The following is a 21,452-nucleotide window of genomic DNA, read 5'->3' on the forward strand; positions in this document are numbered from 1 at the left end:
TTAAGTGAGTGGTGATATAATGGTTGCACCTGTTCCCCTTGCACATGCAGATTGAGAATGCAGATGCGATTTTAATACTGGCCAATAAATATTGTGCCGATCCCGACTCCGAGGACGCGGCCAACATCATGAGGTACTGTGTGTCAGTGTTCATTTTGACAGCAAAGTTTTATTTTGTTTAGTCATAGTCTTTAGAATACAATTTCATATAGTTTTAGTCATCTTGAAAAGTTTTAGTTGACTATACCAGTAAGACGCCTGAGGGCGAGAAGCGATATGTGGAGCGTATCTTGAGTGTACAGGAGGTCAGATCGAGATATGGAATGTCTGAATTTATCTTGAAATTGTCCGTCATGCATTGGACCTCAGTTGCCTCTGTACATGGACCGCGTCACAACGTGACACGTTGTAAGCTTGTAGATCTGCTATTTTTTGGCTAATGTTCCCCCCTAGAATATGGATGCTGGGGTGCAAGTGCAAGTAGCATTTTAAGATTTTTAAGTATATTAATTATTATCGTGATAATATAGTTCATCCCAATTATTTTGGCCACAATAATCGTGACATGACATTTTCATGTCATTCCATTCGATCCCTACTCTGTAATTAAAGACGATTTATGAGTTATCTGACTTCTTGGCCTACTTTCTCATGCGTTTGTTTTTTCTCACTGTTTAGGGTCATCTCCATCAAAAACTATAATCCAAAGGTCAGAATCATCACGCAGATGCTACAATATCACAACAAGGTAACACAATGACAACAAAATGTGTATGGACGTTTTCACAATGCAAAATAAAGTGTCCAGAACATGTCTGGTTTGTCAACCTGTGGATATTTAGAACAACGTAAATATATTTATTTATATTTTTATATTATATTTATATAGATTGTCTTCCCAAGATTTTCATACTAAATTTTTTCAGAGAGACAAATCAGGATTAAATCAACTTCACTACTGTAGTATCTACCTTTCTCTGTCCCAGCAACACACTCTTGCGGGATATCACTATAGAGTATATAAAAGGATAGAGACTGATCTGGCGCGAAGCTCCGCCCCCTCCGCTATTCATGTCAGTGGAAGTTGCTCAGTGGCGTTTTGAAGCACCCGGAAGGACCGTCTCAAAACGTCTACTTCCGCATTTGCCAACCAAATTTTGGTTGGCAAATGCGGAAGTGCAACCGAGCGCTCAATGTTAAAGCCCAGCTGCACGGGGTTTCCCGGTCATGAATCCACGGGTCCGCCTGTAGTCCCTCCTCTTACCACTAGGGCCTTACTGGCCCCTTGGATATCACCAGTAAACATAGGACGTTCTTAAGATTTGCTGTCAGTCACCTGCGCCCAGTTAGGAGACCATTTTGTATGATTTGTTTACCTTTTCGCCATTATATCAAACATACTGTATAGTCATTTATTTATTTATTTTTGGATATTTTTGGGGGGCTTTTTATGCCTATATTGATAGGTAGACAGTAGTGTGACAGGAAATGGGGAGGGAGATGGGAGACAGAGAGAGAGAGACAACGAACATTATGCTTGTGGTTGTAGTTTTAAATGTTTAAATGTGTCCAGATAGCAGCGTGTCGAACACCCACCTCGCTGCCTTTGCCTCCCTGTCTCTGTAGTCTTCTGTTTTTTTCCCTGCTTTGGCTATTTCCAAATTGTTGGAAAGATAATTATTAATAAACACAGGGACCTAATGGGGATTCCTGGCACAAAGTATTTTCAGTTGGGGGGTCCGTGACCTAAAACGCTATCTGTTTGTACAATGCATTTTGACAAATCGAAAACCTTAGCAAAAAAATGTCATCATGTCATGTGGCGTTGTGTTCCGTGCTCCGCAGGCCCATCTGTTGAACATTCCGAGCTGGAACTGGAGGGAGGGCGATGATGCTATCTGCCTGGCCGAGCTGAAGGCGGGTTTCATCGCCCAGAGCTGCCTGGCCCAGGGCCTGTCCACCATGCTGGCCAACCTCTTCTCCATGCGCTCCTTCATCGAGGTAATGGCTGTGACCTCTCCTCTAGTCCTACCTTTCAACACAGCCGAGGCAACACAGCGGAAACCGCGGAGCAAAATGAATACTGGCACTATGTTTCTGTCAGTGGAGTGATTTATTAAGTTGTCGCTGCGTCTCCTGCAGCTATATTCCTCACTTGCAGCGGCCGTCGGTAAAAAGTAGATTTACTTGAGTGATGTACTTAGAGTAACATTTTGTTTTTGTTGCTTTTTTGTACTTTACTTGAGTATTTAAAGTTTTTGGGGATACTTTTATTACTTCCAATCCACTGCATTTCAAAGACCAATGTTGTACTCCATTACATTTATATAGGAAGGGAAGAAGTACATTATGAATTATCCGCTTTAGCCCTTTTTCAAATATACTATTTGATATAGGTAGAAGATATAAAGCTCATACAACGTGATGCATCACATGAAAAACGAATGAACTCGAAATGAAAACGTCAAAATTAAATGCAAATAAAAACGAATAAAGTGCAGACCTATAGTAACCTTGTCTCGTACTTCTATTCATCCAGTAGGTCTTTTGCTGTCACATGGAATAGTTTTATCGGAGGGAATACATTCTGTGGGAAATGTTGCCGTCGGTCCAGAAAAAAAAATAAAAAATAAAAGGAGAGGTGTGTGAGTGTTTTGGGGGTTTGAATGCCACATCGTATTTCACTCTGGCATCTCATATGGAAGCTGTTCAGTGTTTCTGGTACTGAATGCTGAAGAGGTGCTTGCTCTCTATCAAAGAACTGTTCTCATGTCATAAAGATGATGGATAAGTTTATAACGACCTGATGTGGTGCGATGCAACATCTGCTGGCCACGTTGGGTTCTCTGCCCGGACACGGAACGGAGCAGCAACTGAATGAGAGGCCGTATTGGAAGGTTCCTTGAACCTTTAGACCGCCGCTGCCCGATATTTGTGTTCTGTGTGGATGTACTCATTACACAAACCTTGGATTCATTTGATTTATTTTGCAAGAGAGAGTCGATGACGATGGCGTCGTGTACGGCCGCTTCGTCTTGTGCTCCTCTCGTTGCATTGTCTGAAGGAAGCCGAACAAAAAATATCGTTGCTGTCAGGCAGAAACTTCCTATCTCCATATCTTTTGTGTTTGTTTTTTGTTTGTTTTCTGTGAATTTGAATTCTGAAAAGTACCTGTTTCGGACATAGTGAGGTTTCCACCCGACAGAGGCGATATGTTTGTACTCTTATACATGTGCACAAGACATTAACAATAAAGTACAATGTTGAACCTTGAAATAAATGCTGCCATTGTGTAAGGACGTTAAGATCAATACATATCAATATGTCTTTAAAACGGTAATGTGTGCTATTCTTTATACCTCTGACATGGCCGCTCTCTTGCTCTCCATCAGATTGAAGAGGACACATGGCAGAAGTATTACCTGGAAGGAGTAGCTAATGAAATGTACACAGAGTATTTGTCCACTGCCTTTGTGGGCCTCACCTTCCCCACTATTTGTGAGTAAGTATCACTTCCCTCTGTCCAAGCAGCAAGTAACAAAGAAACTCACAATTCAGGTCTTTTTTATTACTTTTTTGTCGAAGATAATTTGGTGTAGACGTAAATATTATAAGGCATACGTGGTTAGGGGTTTGGGTTTCACGACTACAGATTTTTGAGTGGTGCAACCACTCCAAGGAACAGCAATGTCCGTGTTAACCTATGTGACTATGTGTGTGGCTATGTGACTATGAGTACCAGTAGGGGCAAAAGTGGTGCTGTTGTGCCAGAGAGAGAGTGTTGCACTGTTGCCTAGTGCTAATTACAGAGAGAGAGAGAGAGAGAGAGGCAGGGGGAGAGGGGAGTTGCACCACTCAGTTCACACAGGTGTGATTTTTTTAAGTTAAGTTTGGCCTAATAATCGACTAGTTTATGGTTACCATAATTAATAAAGAGGCAGAGAGAGAGAGCAAGAGTAGTTTTGGTAACAGTGAAAATGGTATATATGTTGTTCAGGCATTCTGCATCATTGGACATCTTCAGTGAAATACTCGTCAAGCCTGTTTAGCTGGGCCTCACCTGCTGCTGCTGTTCTCTGCAATTTTTGTTTATCCCACTACTGACGAGGGGAGGCATTCTGGTTACGTTCCGTTTGTTTGAGAAACAAGAAATGTGGAACAAAAATCTAGCTGAAAATGAAATTAGCTGGTTATGAATGATAACCTCGACTAGTTGACTAGTAGGTCGACTTTATACGAGTCGACTAGTTATAAAGTCTAGTTGGTGAAACCTCTAGTATACACATGATGTATGGTCTACTACACTACAGTTATGTCCATGCTGTCTCTAATACGTATATACTGTGTGTGTCTTTGCAGGCTTTGCTACGTCAAGTTGAAACTGTTGCTTATCGCAATTGAATACAAGTCAGAAACCATGGAGAGCAGGTTTGTACTGTGCGTGTGCTTGTGTGTCTGTCTTCAGTGTATCAACAGGTACAACATAACATCACAAACAGTGCACTGTTTTAAAAAACAAATATTTTAATTTACCTGCCAAAGCCCACCTATGAACACTAATGTGCATTGAGAATGTATCCCGTTTGAAGACTTAAGGCCTATTTTTCATGTATAGATTCACTCTGCTACGTTGGAAAATAACTGCTAGCAGCACCTATCGTTCGCTATATGGCGGCGGCGGTGGCTCAGGGGTAGAGTTGCCGGATGGTAACCGCAAGGTCGCCAGTTCGACCGCTGCCATTGGTGCATACATGTGTGTGTGAATGGGTGAATGTAATGCACAATCTATGTAAAGCGCCTTGGATGAAGGCGCTATATAAATATACCCTTATATTTGTTGACCCTCTGACAGGAATCAGGATAAACACCATGCCTGAACAATGAACAATTAATTTATCAACTTGAATATTCATGTCAAGTGTTTCTTTAGACTTCTTCTAGTCTCACCCGTGGCTGTGCCCCTGTTCAGATTTGTTTTCTAACCACCAACTTAGAAATCAACGATGTATCAACGATAACATCAAACACTGTTTTTCAGTAGCCTCAATTTGCCAAATCCCCACCCACCCCACTGCCCTCACAATGTGTCAAATGTGAATGTCTTTTTGTACTGGGGTTTTGCATCATAAGCCAAAATCTTACTTTACAGACCTACAAGCTCAAAAACTGTTGGGAGCTTTTTAGTATGCTATTCCCATAATTCTCAAGTTGCATTCATTCTCACTCAACCTTTTTTTTTACCTAGTCTCTACTCTCTAGTTACCTGTTTTCACTTTTTCCTTACCATGATTACTGTAAAGTTTAGAGTAGTTTAGAGCAGCACACACAGAGCAGTCCGGTGCAACACTACAGTACAATGCAACAATGCACAACATCTGTTTATACTCCTATAATCCTGTAGAATTTATCTCTGTTTTTATGCTTTCGCTGCTATCGCTGCTATCAAGGATGTTGTTGCTTGCATCTGGAAATTGTATGCATGCATTTTTTTATATATATTTTGATACAGTGTTATAATATGGCCTCAGCTGCCTGACTCAGTGACATAACATTTATCTGCATAAGCATATTGATATGTTGATACAGTATGATTTCGTATGTTTTTTCCTTCTATGGAAGATTGTGCCAGTATTCTGAGTGCCATTTGATTTAATCGTCCTCTTGTCCAGGGCTGCCAAAATTGGACTGTGATTTTTTCGCTTGGGGAGTCGTCGTGTCCCCCCCACCCCCCCACCCCACCCCACCCAAATCTGAGGGTCGTCCCCCAGAAACTATTTAACAGAGTAGATGCAATTTCCTGTGTTCTGGTGAATTTTTAGAGTTTGACACTTTTGTCAGGCTTGCTTTACTAGCATTGGAAAATGATGGGTACAGTTTCAGCCATTAAAACACAAAACAAAGGCCTACAGAAACTGATATGATGACTGAAGCAATGTAAGACCCATCTTTAATAATAACCATTCATTAATATTTAATTGAACATCCTTGTATAATTGCATGCACTGCCCAGAGGGGGTCCATGGGGGTCCTCCCCCAGAAACCAGTAAGTTCCTGTGTTCTGGTGAATTTTTGGACTCTGATACCAAATCCAGGAGAAATGACAATGCAGGAGTCCTGTAGGATCCAGGAATGTTGGCGAATCATCTTCATCCTCTGACAAGATCAGGTCTGATCTTGTCAGAGGATGAAGATGATTTGAAATTGAGTCATTTTGCTAAAATTGTGTAAATTCAAGGATCCAGAGGATTGACATTATACTAATTTGCATATCTTTACCCAGAGTCAACCACCACACAAACGGTACTGCCCTATCTACTGTAACTACCATAACAGTCATACATATTATATTTATGTTCATATAACAACTGTTTGATTTGCGATTCTTTCCCCTTTGCAGAAGAAGCCGAAAGCGGTATGCCCTCTCTCTACCTTATCTCACTTCCAAAGTTCCACCCAATCGCCATCACTTTAAAAGCCTCTTGCTTGATTTATACTGAGTTACGTGCCCTGTGTCGCGTGCCAAAAAAACAGCCGGGTCCACAAGCTCAAAACACGCTGCATGGCGATGTGCTGTGAGCTCTGTAGATAGTCTACCTCCGTCCGGTGCACAAACTCGGTATAAATCAGGCCTCTGACTTTGGGGGTTTTCCCCAAGGACCATGTTTTCCCTCCGACCGCTATCTCCAAACCGCTATCTCCAACAGTCTCTTTTTCTAATTATTTTTTTCTCTTTATGGTGTCCCTTGTGCCTAATGCACTAACTTCTTTGCAGGAAGAGAGAGGATATAGTTTAAATTGGATTATGTTTGTCGGTGTTGGTGTGCTGTGTTCTCTGTCTTTTCTGTTGTCGGTGTAACAAGGTCACACATTCACCCACCTCCGCCATACCGTATCTACCGCCTTTATCCAATGTCTCTGTCTTTTTTTGTCCCATTACCATTCCTTCTCTCACTTATTACTCTCACTTTCAATTTTCCACAGTGTTGCTCAGTTTGTTTACCCTCCAACGTCAGCTTTGTCCAGCTTAATGACCTTACTGTGCACGTTCTTTTCTGTCCCCATCAGAGCAGTATACGTCATGATAGGGCGGGACGACACGACATCAAATAGTAGATCAGCTATTTGTGTATGGCAACACTCCACAACAAAGTATAATACAGGTCCTATTGGTCTAATTAATATAAAACAGACCTCGTATCTCTGTATTTTTACATTTTGTGTTTATTCGTATTTGTAAATGAACGCCCAACTTTATCATATTACAGTGTCACACAAAAGCATCAAAAGTAGCAGATCCACAGGCTCGAAACGAAGTGATTGCCCAGCCCTACTTTGTGTTTTTTATAGTTTTCGGATCACGATTAGACATGATTTAACACATATAACGCATCTACTATGATCCATTAGATATAGATAGAATGACCCCTCCGTCCATCATTATGTAACATAATAGGAAAGGCATGGGCTTGTTTTGATTTGGATAGCTTTTTTGAGTTGATGCAAGATTAAAATGAATAAGCTTAATTATTGTTAGACCGTCACATTCCATTGTATCCTTTCATTGCATCACATCTTCCGTGTGTACGTCTCTCGAGTAGATGTTTTTAAGTATCACTATCTGTCAGTTTGGTGTTTTGGGGAAACAGTCAGAACTGCACAGAAGTTACTGCGGACGTCTGCATCTACGTGTATATATACACACACACACACACACACACACACACACACACACACACACACACACACACACACACACACACACACACGTACACACACACAGTATCTACAGTATCTGTCTGTCCCTCTATATCTGTAATGTTCTGCAGTGGCTATGCCTTTCTGTTTGACCGCTGTTTGTTCTGTCTGGTACAACTGCATGCAGCGGAGGACAAAAGTACTCAAACCCCACCAGTACTTGAGTCAAGATATTATGTATTCATCTAAACGTGAAAGTGGCTCTTGTCAACATTTGTACTTGAATTAAAAGTACTGGAGCTTACTTGCTTAAAAAATATATATATAATAAAAAAATTACAAAGTGCTCCACACATGGAGATCCATGTGTTGTACCAACTTGGTTAATTTGCATATGGAGACAGCCATATATGGAGTGTGTCATGAGGCGTGATGTGGCGTGATGTGTAACAAGGCGTGACCATATATGCAGGTTTTCATAGTCGCAAAAAAAAAAAAAAAATCAATCACCACTTGAACCCCAGCATCCATATTCTGGGACTGTGGGGGAGCCTCTTTTTTGTTTAGTTTTTTGTAGATGAGATTTGGTGTAGACTCTAAGTAAGACTACAGGGGTTTACGTAGTTACTGTTCACCGCTGACTGCCTGCGATGACACTTATTTATCACACCAAGTTCTTTGATGCTTGCCTTGTTGCTCACAATATGAGGTTTTTGACTGTGTGTGTGTACGTGTGCGTGTGTGTGCGTGTGTGCGTGTGTGCGTGTGTGCGTGTGTGCGTGCGTGCGTGCGTGCGTGCGTGCGTGCGAGCGAGCGAGCGAGTGCGTGCTTCTTGTCTAATCTTTGTCTCAATCTAATTAATGGGGAATGATACAGCCAGTCCCTTTAAGTTAATTTAAATTAAATTAAATAGAGAAATTAAATAAATCTTTCATCCACTGTATATTGAGAGAGTGACTAAACCCAGCCTAATGTACATACTGTACGTACTTGCTGGAAGATCTTTACTGTTTCGTTGGAATAAAATCGAGGTTATGCACGTGACATCATCATCATACCCGGAAGTTATGCAGGAATGCCTACTGAGTGGCAAAAAAACGACTTTCTGGCTTTGGTAGCCCATACATCGAAACAGAAAAGTCCTATCTGATTGCATTAAACGATGTTAAACCCACTCTGCCACTCAGTTTGCCACTCGATTTGCCACTCACTGTATGCATGCGCATACCCTGTATAATGTGTAAACTGTAGGCATTTTAATTGCAAACCACAGTAGAGCAATGCCCTGTTCCCATCGTCTGTCGGGTGCAAAAGTGTTACTTTTCAGGATTCAAATTCAATATTAGCCAAAAGTAACATATCTACAAGCTCAAAAGCGTGTGGATCTGCTACCTTTGGGTGCCATTGTAGTATGATCCAATAGGGCACTAATTTACGAAACAACAACATTTTAAATGATGGAGATAAGAGCCGACAGACATCTAACTAGACCAAACCACGGGCTGTTCATTCCCTTGCATTCCACTGTCAATACTAATTCAGGTAACAATATTAACACATTCTGCACTGCTAACGTCTATTAAGTGGCCTGGCCACCACATTTTTGTTTGACTATAGATGGCTGGATCTGAATGGCACTCCCATGGCCAACTATTTTAATTCTTTCTTCCCCTGTCCTCCCCCATCGTCACCCTTCTGTAAGAGAAGAATTAAAATTGACCGACTGTCGTTGTGCAGTCGGTGCATTTTGTATATCCGTGTGAGTAACATAAAAAAAGACCAAAATCAAAGAGGAGGAGCAGGTGTGTTTGTAATGTACAGTGCAGTGTAGCCTCACATGACATGACATGACACAAAACAAGCGTTAAATTTGACAGCAAATTATTTTCACTTGGTTGCGTGCTGAAAATATCCGATCTACAAGTGCACAACCCGTCACAGCGTCACACGCGTTGTGAGCTTGTATATCTTCTATTTTCAGAGCGTAACACAGAGTAACCAAACATAAAAGGACTTGTCTTTTAGTTCTACTGGATCTCTTCTCCACTAGTCCCTCCCTAACATTTATTTGTTGACGAAATTGACAATATATAGTCATATATATTGACTATAGTTTTAGTCGCCATAGCTTATATATTTTTTTTTTGTTTTTGTCAGTGAAAAAAGGTAGTAGACGATAATTTTTCTTGATAGCTTTAGTCAACGAAATTTTATAATTTAAAGTGGGTTGGCTATTTTCTTTTTTTTTTACTGTTTTTTTTTGTGTAATATGGGGTAGTTGGCTGCAAATATCAATTAATCAATAGACTTGATGGCTGGTCAATCATTTCTATAAAATCGCCAGTGCCTGTATGAATCAAAGCCAGTGCCATGTGTGATTCTATAAAGCCCTTTTTCTTTCTTCCAGAAGAAGTGTGTGTACCATTCCTCTTGATTAGCACGTCGTGGTGTTGTGTTGTTGCACTACTAGTGCCTTGCTCCGAGGTTCATGGGCTCATCTCTCTTCGACTCCACAGCATCCTCATCAACCCGGGAAACAACGTCAAGATGCAGGAGGGAACTCTGGGATTCTTTATCGCCAGTGACGCCAAAGAAGTAAAAAGGTAAAAAAAAAACATTGGCGTCCTGGTGAATCAGCCTTTTTCGGGATCTACTTATTTTCTTACCTACTTACTGGATCAAGGGCTCGCGGACGCGCTCAAGGGCCCCCCACTTCTGACAACTGACAGAGGTCAAATCTGTGGGAAGCGTGCATTATTAATGATCAATCAATCCATTGTGTTCCCGGCTTGGACCAATGGAACCAACGTCCTATCGCCATCACAATGAAATCACATTTTTGACCAGGTTTTAAAGAACAAAATGGCTTTTGACCGTCAGGGCAAAATTCAAACCAGAAACGGGATCGTGTCAAAGGTCATATGTCTCACCTAGACACCGGATCTAATTGTCTCAATAGTAGAGCAGGTTGTGCTTGAATGTAAAGTTATATTGTGTTAAAATACTCTGCCTGCATGTGGAGTAGACAAAATAAAACAGCTTCACTGCTGGAATGGTCATGCAGTGACTGTAAAGGTTGTAACGTGTAGCGGCCCGGCACCTTTAAACATTCTAAAGGTTGTAACGTGTAGCGGCCCGGCGGCACCTTTAAACATTCTACGCTGTGTCTCCTCCAGAGCATTTTTCTACTGCAAAGCTTGTCATGACGACATCACGGACCCCAAACGGATCAAAAAGTGTGGATGCAAACGACGTGAGTACCTTCACACACCCATGCCTTCATACCCCCCCCCCCCCCCCCCCCCCCCCCCGAGACCCCCCCAATCCCCCACAAACACCCCCCCCCCCTCTCTCTCTCTGTGTCTTTCATTATACTTGAGGTTCTCTTAGGATGCAATTTGATACCTTATTGTGGTATAGAAGATTTAAAGGTGTATAATGACTATTAGACTGTACATTTATTTTTTTATATAAAGGTCCTCATTTTAAATGACTGAAATGTTGCTCTTTCACTCTCATGCTCTCAGGGTCATGTGGTCCTACATGACGTTTTATCGTGAATTTTATTTTGTTTTTAATAACTTCCATAATTGCAATGGAAGATTGTCCTACTGTAATTTTCTCTTCTGTAATAAGTTCTGTTCTGTTATTATTATTATTATTATTATTATTAAATATGTGTGTATGTTTCTTTACAATCATTGACACACTTTTGATGTATTTCCTCCCCTCTGCTGCCCTTGGAAAAACGCCCACTGTATTTTAACTGCACACTGATAGTGATGTATTGTGAGTAAAAAAAAGAAAGAAAAAAGACAAAACGGGTCCCTATTAACCCAGAGTGCAGTGCAAGTGTTTTTTTTGTTCTTCCTTCCTCCTCTTCAGCCACTAGTTTTATTAAACTGTATCTATGTTGCATGTTTTACCAGTGTAGCTTCTGCATCCCTCTCCCCTTGCCTCTCATCTCGAACACTTTGTTCTCAGAACCAGAACAAAAAAATCCAAAAACACAGCAGAATCCAAACTCGCATCCAGCTTTGAGCCCTTTTTCCCCCTGTTCCATTATTGGCTCACATACAGTCAGCTGATGTTCTGTTCTGAGTTGTTGGATGTGACGAGAAAACTAGAGTGTAACTTTAACCACTTCAACCCCATGTGTGGTTGGCTCTATGCTAGTTTATTTTCTGCTATTGTGGGGAATGCTTTTCTCTGAAAACAGCAGATCGACAAGATCACAACGCGACACGTTGTGAGCTTGTCAGACAGTTGGTTGACTTGTTGATCGGGCTATACCTTCGGCTGACTTTCCCCACAATTCGGGTGCCGGGGTTGAAGTGGTTAATGGGATGAAAAGCCTACGTGCCCACACAGACTTCCCTAACAGTTTGGTCATTATACAGTGGTGGACAGTTACTAAGTACATTCACTCGAGTCATTGCCCCTCAAGTGCATCTTTTGAGTATCATTATGTACAGTACTTTACTTGAGTGCATTTGTGGATACTTTTACTTTGTCACTTTTCCCTGCACTACATTTCAAAGGCAAGGGGTTGTACTTTTGACTCCACAGCGCTTTCTATGAAACGCACCATTAGGAATTAACCACAAAAAGGAAAAGCTGATCTACAAGATTCATAGTGCGATGCATTGCGACCTATATATACACACAGTTTATATATATATTTTTTTTGTTTCTAGAAAATCTTTGAATTTTTTGAATAATTAATGTAGAAGCATGCACTCTTAACTTTTAACTCGAGTACAAATTCGACTGGGCAACTTTCACTTTAGTTGAGTAAGATCTGCACTTGGACTCAAATAGGCTATGTACCTTGTCCAGCACTGGCCACTGAACCATACTTTGGTATTGAAAATGCCTTATGTCTGTCTTATGTCATTAGCCCGTCCTGTTGTCACACTCATTGGGGAAAGTAGAAGAGCAACTGTGGTGAAAATCTGAAAAGTCCAACTCAGATATTTATATTTTGCTAGCATTACTCATACATTTAGGGGGATCCAAGAAGAGAAAGGGGGGGGGGGGGGGGGACCGCTGAGATTTAGATTTATCTGCTCCGTGTCAAAGGAGGTTTTGCACGCTGCTGTATTTTCAGAGAGCGGAAAGTGTTCTTGTGGGAAGGTCTCAAAAATGCTCTGTTATAATGAGCTAGATCGCCAAAACAGAATCAAAACAATCTGGTCCCCCCCTAGACACACACACACACACACATACACGCGCACACACACACACACACATGCACACACACACATTCTGCCCTTTCACTGTGATCTCTCCGCCCCCTCCTACAAAACGCTCGGCCAGTTACAGTTTAGGTTCCAGAGATCATCAGTGCCTCAGAATTGAAATGTCATCACCCCAGCCCTGTGCATTTCAATTCTAGACAGTTTTTTTTGTTTAAACTCACTACATATTTGGGAGAAAGGATATTTGCATCATAGTAGCTGCCATGGCATTACATTGCCACTAGATGGTGGTACCATGCCAGAGTCCTGTGTGTAGATACTAGATACTGATAATCCTGTCCTCTCTGTCACCTATTCAGCAAGAATGCAATGACACAAGTGTACTGTGAATGTGTCTCTGTGTACTGTGTCTTCACGTTTCAACCAGACAACATGATTGTACATGATTCAGAGATTTGTATTTGTATTCTTTCATCATGTATGTGTGAGGTTCGGTAAGGTATTGTGTCCATACACAAATCCTGTCTTTCAGAGGAAAACAGCCCTTTGTGTTGTGCATTCAATTACTCCTCGTAAAGCTACCAGTTGTTGTTCTCGACTCATTCGTGGTGATTTTGTGTGTCAGTTCAGTACGGGCCGGGGGGAGGGGGATATCATTTCCTTGCACTCTTGCTGAATAGGTTAGATTGCAATTTTGGGAGGACCCACATGGAGCGGTGCTCTGTTTGGAACATGCTTCTAATTCAACATGGTGCCCTGATTCTGATGCTGTAGTGTAGCCTACCTTCTGTTTCTGTTTTCACTATTTTCACTGTTTCAGCTAGCATGCTGTAGGACCCTGGTAGTTTTTTCAGTATTTTCACTGTCTCTAAAGACGAATTTTGGACACTGACGAAGACTATAGCTTAGGACATTTTCTCTACGTTTTTTGTTCATTATACTTTGTAAACAGTTATTATTTTCATTTTTTATTTCAGTTCACTATGTTTTTCTTCCAACTCTAGTTATTTAATTTCTAGTTGTAGTGAACTATAGTAACCCTGAGCCAGGCAGGCTCAGATCAGAGCAGTGGTCATGTTGAATCGTCCTGGAAGAAATGTCCCCAAACGGACACTCTCAGCTCACAAGTCAAACACATTGTGGGTCGTACGTCTTGTGTTGTCCATATCGCTGTCCCCTCCCATAACGCATCAATAGCCCACATAATGACATACTGTGTTATCCATGAAACTTCCAGCCCCGAAAAACATGCTTAATGGATTTCAGCATGAAATGATAGCCTTGCTGCTTCTTCCCAAAAGGTTCATGTATGTTTTGTAAACAGTTGCAATGCAACCTCCCCTATAGTTTCTATGCCCAAAGCCGCCTTCCTCTGCTTGCTTGTTAAATGCTACAATAATAAGGCAGTTATGCATGCATAAGGAAACAACAGTCCCTGATGCCTCCAGCTCATGACTTCATACTCATGGTGCTTCCCATTCTCTCCTCGGCCAGAAAAGGAAATGTAACCTCTTAAGAAACAACTCCCACAGACGGTAATAAGGTAATGACACTATCCTAAAAGAGCAGAGAAAAAAAGGTGTTTTGTGTGAGAGTGCCAGCCAGACAGAGTTGGTCCGGTGTCATTTTGCACCCTAGCTAGCTGCCTGGCACCATAAGAGAATGGGGACCAGGGACTGTTTGTGCCCAGTGTAACAGTCCACCCGGGACTGAGGGCTGTGCACATGCTCGCGCATGCACACACACACACACACACACACACACACACACACACACACACACACACACACACACACACACACACACACACACACACACACACACACACCGCACACACACACACACACACACACACACACACACACACACACACACACACTCGAACTGTTAGATGATCAAAGAGTTGACGAATGGCTTCATCGCAGACTAACATTGTCACTTGAGCAAGTCGTACAGTATGTGTCAGCGTTTCCATGCCAGCCTGTTAAAAAGGATGGCTGGATCAAAAGTATCACCCATTATGAAACCAGACACAACTGGCTGGCCTGGGTGTGGCTGTGATTGTGTCCTTTTTTGTTTAGGAAAATAAGCCAAATAGATGCATATCAGGCTTAGCGGACACATTTTACAAAAAAACAACTGCCACAAAACGGGCATAATTTGAGTACTTTGACATAGATAACTTATGACTGCATTCTTGACACTTGCACGGCTATGCACCCTGCAGCCCCACCACACACGCACAAGTATCACAGCGTGCGCGCACACACACACATACGCACACACGCGCACACATTCACATTCACACGCATGTATGCATGCATTGCACGTGAATGCAGTTTATCCTTTGGGGAGCGGGAGTTGTGAAAACTGCCGTTCACACTGCTAGCATGTCCCTGACAGACAGGCCTCTAGAGCCTGTAGAGTAGTGTGATCCAATGGACAGGGCCGCTAGTCCCACTACAGGTGCATGATGGGGGATATACAGGTACGTGGATCACACCCTTTACCCACAAGGGCGACAGAATGTACAGAATGTTTATGAAAACCTTTTGTTGTTGAAATTTTGCTGCTGACATTGCTCTGTCATGCCTCCTCTATTCCCTGAATGCCCACCCTCTACTATAACCCCTCCTCCCTCCCCTCTGTCATATTTCTGCCTTTTGACTTTGTTATGGCATAAATGACCTGCTGTGTCGGCGCACACAGTCTGCCTTCTCGAGACCATGTCGGGAGTTGTATACTCCGAGTATACACAAGACATAACAATTGCTGTACATTGACCATTACAAAGATTATAATTTCGGCATACAATCTCAAGAGCACGGCGTATCTGAACGGAAGGTTTTCCAACAAGCAGAGCCTCGAGCGGAGCAGCGGTTCTCAAAGTGGTTCCTTGACGGGGGCTCGAGATGGACCCTTACACGTCTGTAACTCAGAGAGCGTACAAATGGAATCAAATTAAATGTCAATTTGGTTCCATTTGTAGGCTCTCAGAGTTATGGGGGGCCCTTGACATTTTTGAGAACCACTGTCGTGGCGTGTTGTGTTTTCTACGTTGTACTGGTCTCCAGACGGTCAGGTGTGTGCGTGCGGGATGCTTAAGTCTTGCACATCGGTCCTGATTCAGACCCTGGCCCTGCTGGGTGCTTTACTGTACTGGAACCTTTCTGACAGAGTCCCTGCATGAGCACCTTCACTCACTCAACGTACACGTTAAACCTAGTGCCTCTCAAACCTTTTTATTTATTTATTTTATTTCAAGGACCCCCATTACTGTGTGTGTACATTTTGATCCGTATAGGGCCTGTTTGGTAGACCCTCTCAAGGAAGTGGTCACTACTGGACCCCACTGTGAGAGTAGTATTATGTTAAGACCTACATCTGTACCAGCTCACATTGCGCACTAGGGCATTAAGCAACTAGTCGACTAGTTTACTAGTCGATTAGTAAATCCACTAGTCGACCTTGTTGGTACTAGTTGACTAGTTTTTTTCCCCGATTTTGTAGGCCTCAAGATCAGGTAGATTATAGTTATAGTCACCCTGTACACAGTTTTTCAATGTACAAATATTTATTTCCAAAAATAAAAAAATAAAGTTTATTTTTTTAATTTATTTTATTTGTTTACATAATAGAGCGTCGCGGTCCCGCCTCCTACCCTGGCCCAGGAAATGAAACCCAATGCATTATTCTCATAGACATTTCGTAAAGTATTTATTTAAAGACGGTTACGCCGCGGACAAAGCCAACTCGAGTCGTGACAACTCATGACAACACAAACAATATTTTGGACCAAACAAATAATTAGAAAGAAGAAAAAAACGGCAGGTTACAACACTTTTTTTGTTGTTTTTCTTCTTTGTAATTATTTGTTTGGTCCAAAATATTGTTTGTGTTGTCATGAGTTGTCACGACTCGAGTTGGCTTTGTCCGCGGCGTAACCGTCTTTAAATAAATACTTTACGAAATGTCTATGAGAATAATGCATTGGGTTTCATTTCCTGGGCCAGGGTAGGAGGCGGGACTGCGACGCTCTATAGGTAGTTAAACAACTAGTCGACTAGTAAACTAGGCAACTAGTCAACTAGTAAAAATGACTAGAAGTGAATGCCCTAATGCGCACACATATTTTCAAATAGCCACCGATAACACATTTTTACTGGGGAGTCCTTTGAGGACTCTTGGGGGAGTCCCTGGCCCGGACCCCCACTTCCACAGTAAGTGAACGTGCACTTTGAGGAGCGGGGTTATCAGAAAGCCGCTATCAGAAAGGTCCCGTAAAGTAAAATAATCCAGCCGGGGTACATCGAATCGGGACGAGGGAGGGGCCTTTCTTGCACTTTTGATGAATGAAGTTACACCCAACCGACCCCCATCCCCTTCTCCCCCCTTGGATGACGATTTCTCCTTCTGCCATTATAACCTGCTGCTTTTCCTCCTCTCCTCTCATCTCCCCCCAAAAAAACCAACCCATGACTGTAGCCAAGATGTCCGTCTACAAACGAATGAAACTGGCATGTTGTTTTGATTGCGGCCGTTCAGAGCGAGACTGCTCATGCATGTCAGGCAGTGTACATAGTAACATGGACACCCTTCAGAGGGCCTACCCCCTTTCCTCTGTCTCGGTTCATGATTGCGCGACCACTTTGCGTGCCTGTAAGTGCCAACCGTCCCCCCCCCCCCCCCAACGTCATGATGTTACGTGTGTGTCTGTCTGTGTGTTGCTCTCCAAGGTTATCATAGTTTTTGTGGTCTATTTATTTATTTTTTCGTTCTTCTTTCCTCCTTATCTCCATATTCAAAGTTTTTTAGTTCTGTTTAGTTTTTTCTCGTATAAATTAACGGCCCTACTTTATCATGCTAATAGCGTCACTAGAAAAAGCATCAAAAGCGGGCGGATCCACGATTCTCGAAACGATTATGGATCTGCTACTTTTGCTGCGTTTTTTCATTTTCCATTAGGTTTTATTTATTTATAAAACTTTTCGTTTTAGACTTTTTGTTTTCAGCTCAGTTTTGATTAGTTTTCGTTTACTTTTTCTTTTCTTTTTTTCCAAAGCTTAGTAATACAGTAGTTTAGTTTCAGTTTTAGTGTTAGTTGTTGTTGTAATATGTGGCATTTGCCAATGGTGAGAGCTCAGAAAAATAGCAAAAATACGGTAGCCGATCTACAAGCTTACAACGCGTTTTTTTGTTTACAAAGAACCTTTTCTCTATGATTTGAAGAGTTTCAGGTAGTTATATCCTTAAATTTTTGTAAGACAACGTCAATTTTTGTTTGTTTTGTTATTCCAATCATTTTAGTTAACTATAATAACCTTGATGTGTGGTCTGTGCGTGACGTGAGTGTGTGGCCGCGTGTGCGGTACGTATCATGCCGCGGTCCTGTGTGTGTGTGTGTGTGTGTGTGTGTGTGTGTGTGTGTGTGTGTGTGTGTGTGTGTGTGTGTGTGTGTGTGTGTGTGTGTGTGTGTGTGTGTGTGTGTGTGTGTGTGTGTGTGTGTGTGTGTGTGTGTGTGTGTGTGTGTGTGTGTCTTCGTAAAGGTCGTCCATGTGGCGTGCTTCCGTTGTTTTGTGTCTCCATAGTTTGTGTAGCTGTGGCTTCCGTATTTGGTATTTGTAGCGATCTATCTGATACATTTAACCACTTAAACCCCATGTGGTTGAGCGGGGTCCCACAGGGCCTTATACTAGTGTCTTTTTCTGTTATTGTTGGGAAAACGCAGATCGACAAGCTTGAGCTTGTCGATCGTTTTTACGGGTTTAAGTGGTTAACACTTTGATTTGTTAATTTACTCATCTAGCTGTACTTTTGATATTTATTTTTAGTATTATTCATATTTATTATTATTATATAATTATTATTATTTTATTGCGTCAGGTGATTGTTGTTGTTGCTCTGTGGTGCTGCTTAGCTGTTAGATATTTGGCCAGTGCATGCTGCATCAGTCAAGGTGTGGTGGTGGTGGTGGTGGTGGTACTAGTGCTTTTGGATATACTGTAGTTTGGTGTTTGGTGTTTTCGACTGTTTCTGTATACTGTGCAATGATGGAATTATGCTATTTTATTCACTTTTTTTTAAAACTGGATTTTATTCTGCAGTATTTCTACTGTCTGTTGATGAAAAGATCTCCTGTTTGTGTTGTTGTTTTTACTTTGAACACTATATTTGTTTTAATTAACACGTATAATTTGGAGAACCTCCAAGCTAACCCTGTTTTCAGTTTCTGCCCCATTTCTTTTCAGTCGAACCAGATGTCCCTTTATTTGGATTTACCTATACCACTGAATTCACCCTGCAGTTTTCCTCAGCACACTTCAGTACATTTCCTAAGTAGTTTGGCAGGTTTTTCCGTCAAACGTGAATGGCTTGGATACTTTGTTACGTGTTCATAGAAGCGCTAAGGCTTACAAATGAGCAATAATTAATTAGTGTTGATCACAGCCCAAATGACCCACCGACCAGGAAATCTCAAATTATACCCAACGATTCTCTATTTAAAATCTAGATGGGGAAGGAAATCAATACTATATATATATTTTTTTTACCTGATTATGAATTATGTGAGGTGATGCCACACGTCTTTCAGACTTCAAGGCAAACGGGGTTGGGGTTAAACCGTTTAAAAACCACTAGTTCTCAAAGTGGGGTCCGAGGACAACCAGGGCTCCAAAATGTACCCTGACGGGAGTCTGGAGAGTGTACACATGGAAACCAAATGGAGCCATTAAAAGGGTCCATTTGGTTCAATTTGTACACATGTTTCATTTCAAGGAACCCCAGTTTAAAGGTATATTCAGTGATTTCACTTAATTCAAATATCACTTATTTTTTCTTATTTTTTGGATAATCCTCCCTACTATAAAGTGTGCTGACCATATAAGGAGTTCCTCCCTGTCCCCAGTGAGCCCCTGGGGTCAAAAAACCCTAGTTTCGGTTTGGGCTTTGGGTGGCAAAGCCTTCATCCAATCAGGATGAGAGGGGCCTTCCTCCAATCATGATCGAGTGGGGCGGGCCTTGGTGCACATACTGTTTGTCTGTTGTACTTCCCCCACAGTAGAGCGTGTGCATGTGCACATCTTGTTACCGGGTGGACCGGGTATTTTTCCAAATCACCCAAATCACTGAATGCTCCTTTAATATGCACCAGTCCCCCATTTGATGCAATTTTTCATCTGTGGGAACCCCCAATCATGTCGGTGTACAGACCTGTCGGGGGCCATTTGGACCGCCTGGTGGTCCCTGTGCCGGACGTTGAGAACCAGTGACTTCAAACCCTTAAATATACCTTGTTGACCCACATGCGTCTCTAGTACAGTAGCCTATACGTCTCCTCCTTTTTTTCACTCGATACCAAATCTCTTCACCGAAAACAGGCAATTTTTGGAATATAGGGTTGCTCGGGTTCATGTGGGTTTAGGGTCAAACCTGGGGGGGATTACGTAGGAAACGGATATAGTCTCCATCAAGAAAAGGTAACATGTGGTTAAAGACAGCAGGAGAAGACTCTGTTTTCTTGTTCTTTTTCTCCCCACTAAATTGTCTGTGAATTAGACATGGCAGCAGCAGGCCCAGCTATCAAAGCCTTGGGATCAGACATACAGATTTGATTTCCTCCTCAACATTCTCCCATGCACCGTCGGGACGTCTCAGGCCAGATTAGAGTCAAACGTGCCATGATCAGTTTGGCTCGGCCCCTCTTGTAGTCTCGCTAGACACTGATATCCCCCCGGTACCAATTACTGGACCATTACATGGTTACTGATCTCACTTCTTCTCGCCCCTGTGCCCCACTGTAGGATCTCGCTTCTCGCTCACCTCCTGTATGGATTGCAAGGAAAGCCACCTCCTTTCTTTTCACCTTTTTTTTATTCAGAACTTTTCCCAAATCCCCGGTGCTTTGTAGCGCTGGATTTATGCAACACATGAGTTTGTAGATCTTTTTGTTTGTTTGTTTGTTTTTTCTGGCGTGCGGCTCTGTCATATGACGAAGTATAAATCAGGCTTAAGTCAGCGATTGCTGGATTTCTGCTTTCCACTTTTTTTTTCAGCAGACAGTGAACAATAAGGCATGTCGATCTGGAATGACTTTACTCTCGTACATCTGAAGCACATTTCTCTGCTGTGGGTTGTTGGCTAATTGTTTTCTTGGATAGCACCCTGCCATTGATTTTCAAAAAGGGCCTTAATATACAGTAATGGTCTGGTGCAGTGGGGGGGGAAGTAACCAGTGGTGGAAGAAGTATTGGTATTCAACATTTACTTAACTTTAAAGTATTAGCATCAAAATATACTTAAAGTACCAAAAGTGAAAGTACTCATTAAGCAGAAAATGGCAGGTTTAGTTTAGTTTAGTTTAGTTTAGTTTAGTTTAGTTTAGTTTAGTTGTTTTAGAAAACATTTAACATGAAAGGAAAATAACTACAACAACAAAGTAGAAAAATATAGCTTGTAAATTGTACATATAGCTTGTACTGTAGATCGGCTATTTTCAAATAAAAGTACAATTCTGTACTTTGACTTCACAGTATTGAACATCTTTTGATACTCCAT

The 21,452-nt window shown here is 41.9% G+C and overlaps 1 protein-coding gene across 1 annotated transcript in view; it reads left to right on the top strand.

Annotated features, from left to right (window-relative positions):
* Positions 1-21,452, top strand: part of LOC306931232 (calcium-activated potassium channel subunit alpha-1-like) — a 247,320-nt gene that overhangs the window by 180,364 nt on the left and 45,504 nt on the right. The window contains 7 exon segments of the mRNA XM_079512515.1: positions 51-133; positions 679-748; positions 1,846-2,001; positions 3,393-3,502; positions 4,360-4,428; positions 10,212-10,298; positions 10,872-10,948. Coding sequence (XP_079368641.1) covers positions 51-133; positions 679-748; positions 1,846-2,001; positions 3,393-3,502; positions 4,360-4,428; positions 10,212-10,298; positions 10,872-10,948 — 652 coding nt within the window.

This window comes from Electrona antarctica (genome assembly GCF_951216825.1).
Source record: "Electrona antarctica genome assembly, chromosome: 10".
NCBI classification, from domain to species: Eukaryota; Metazoa; Chordata; class Actinopteri; order Myctophiformes; family Myctophidae; genus Electrona; species Electrona antarctica.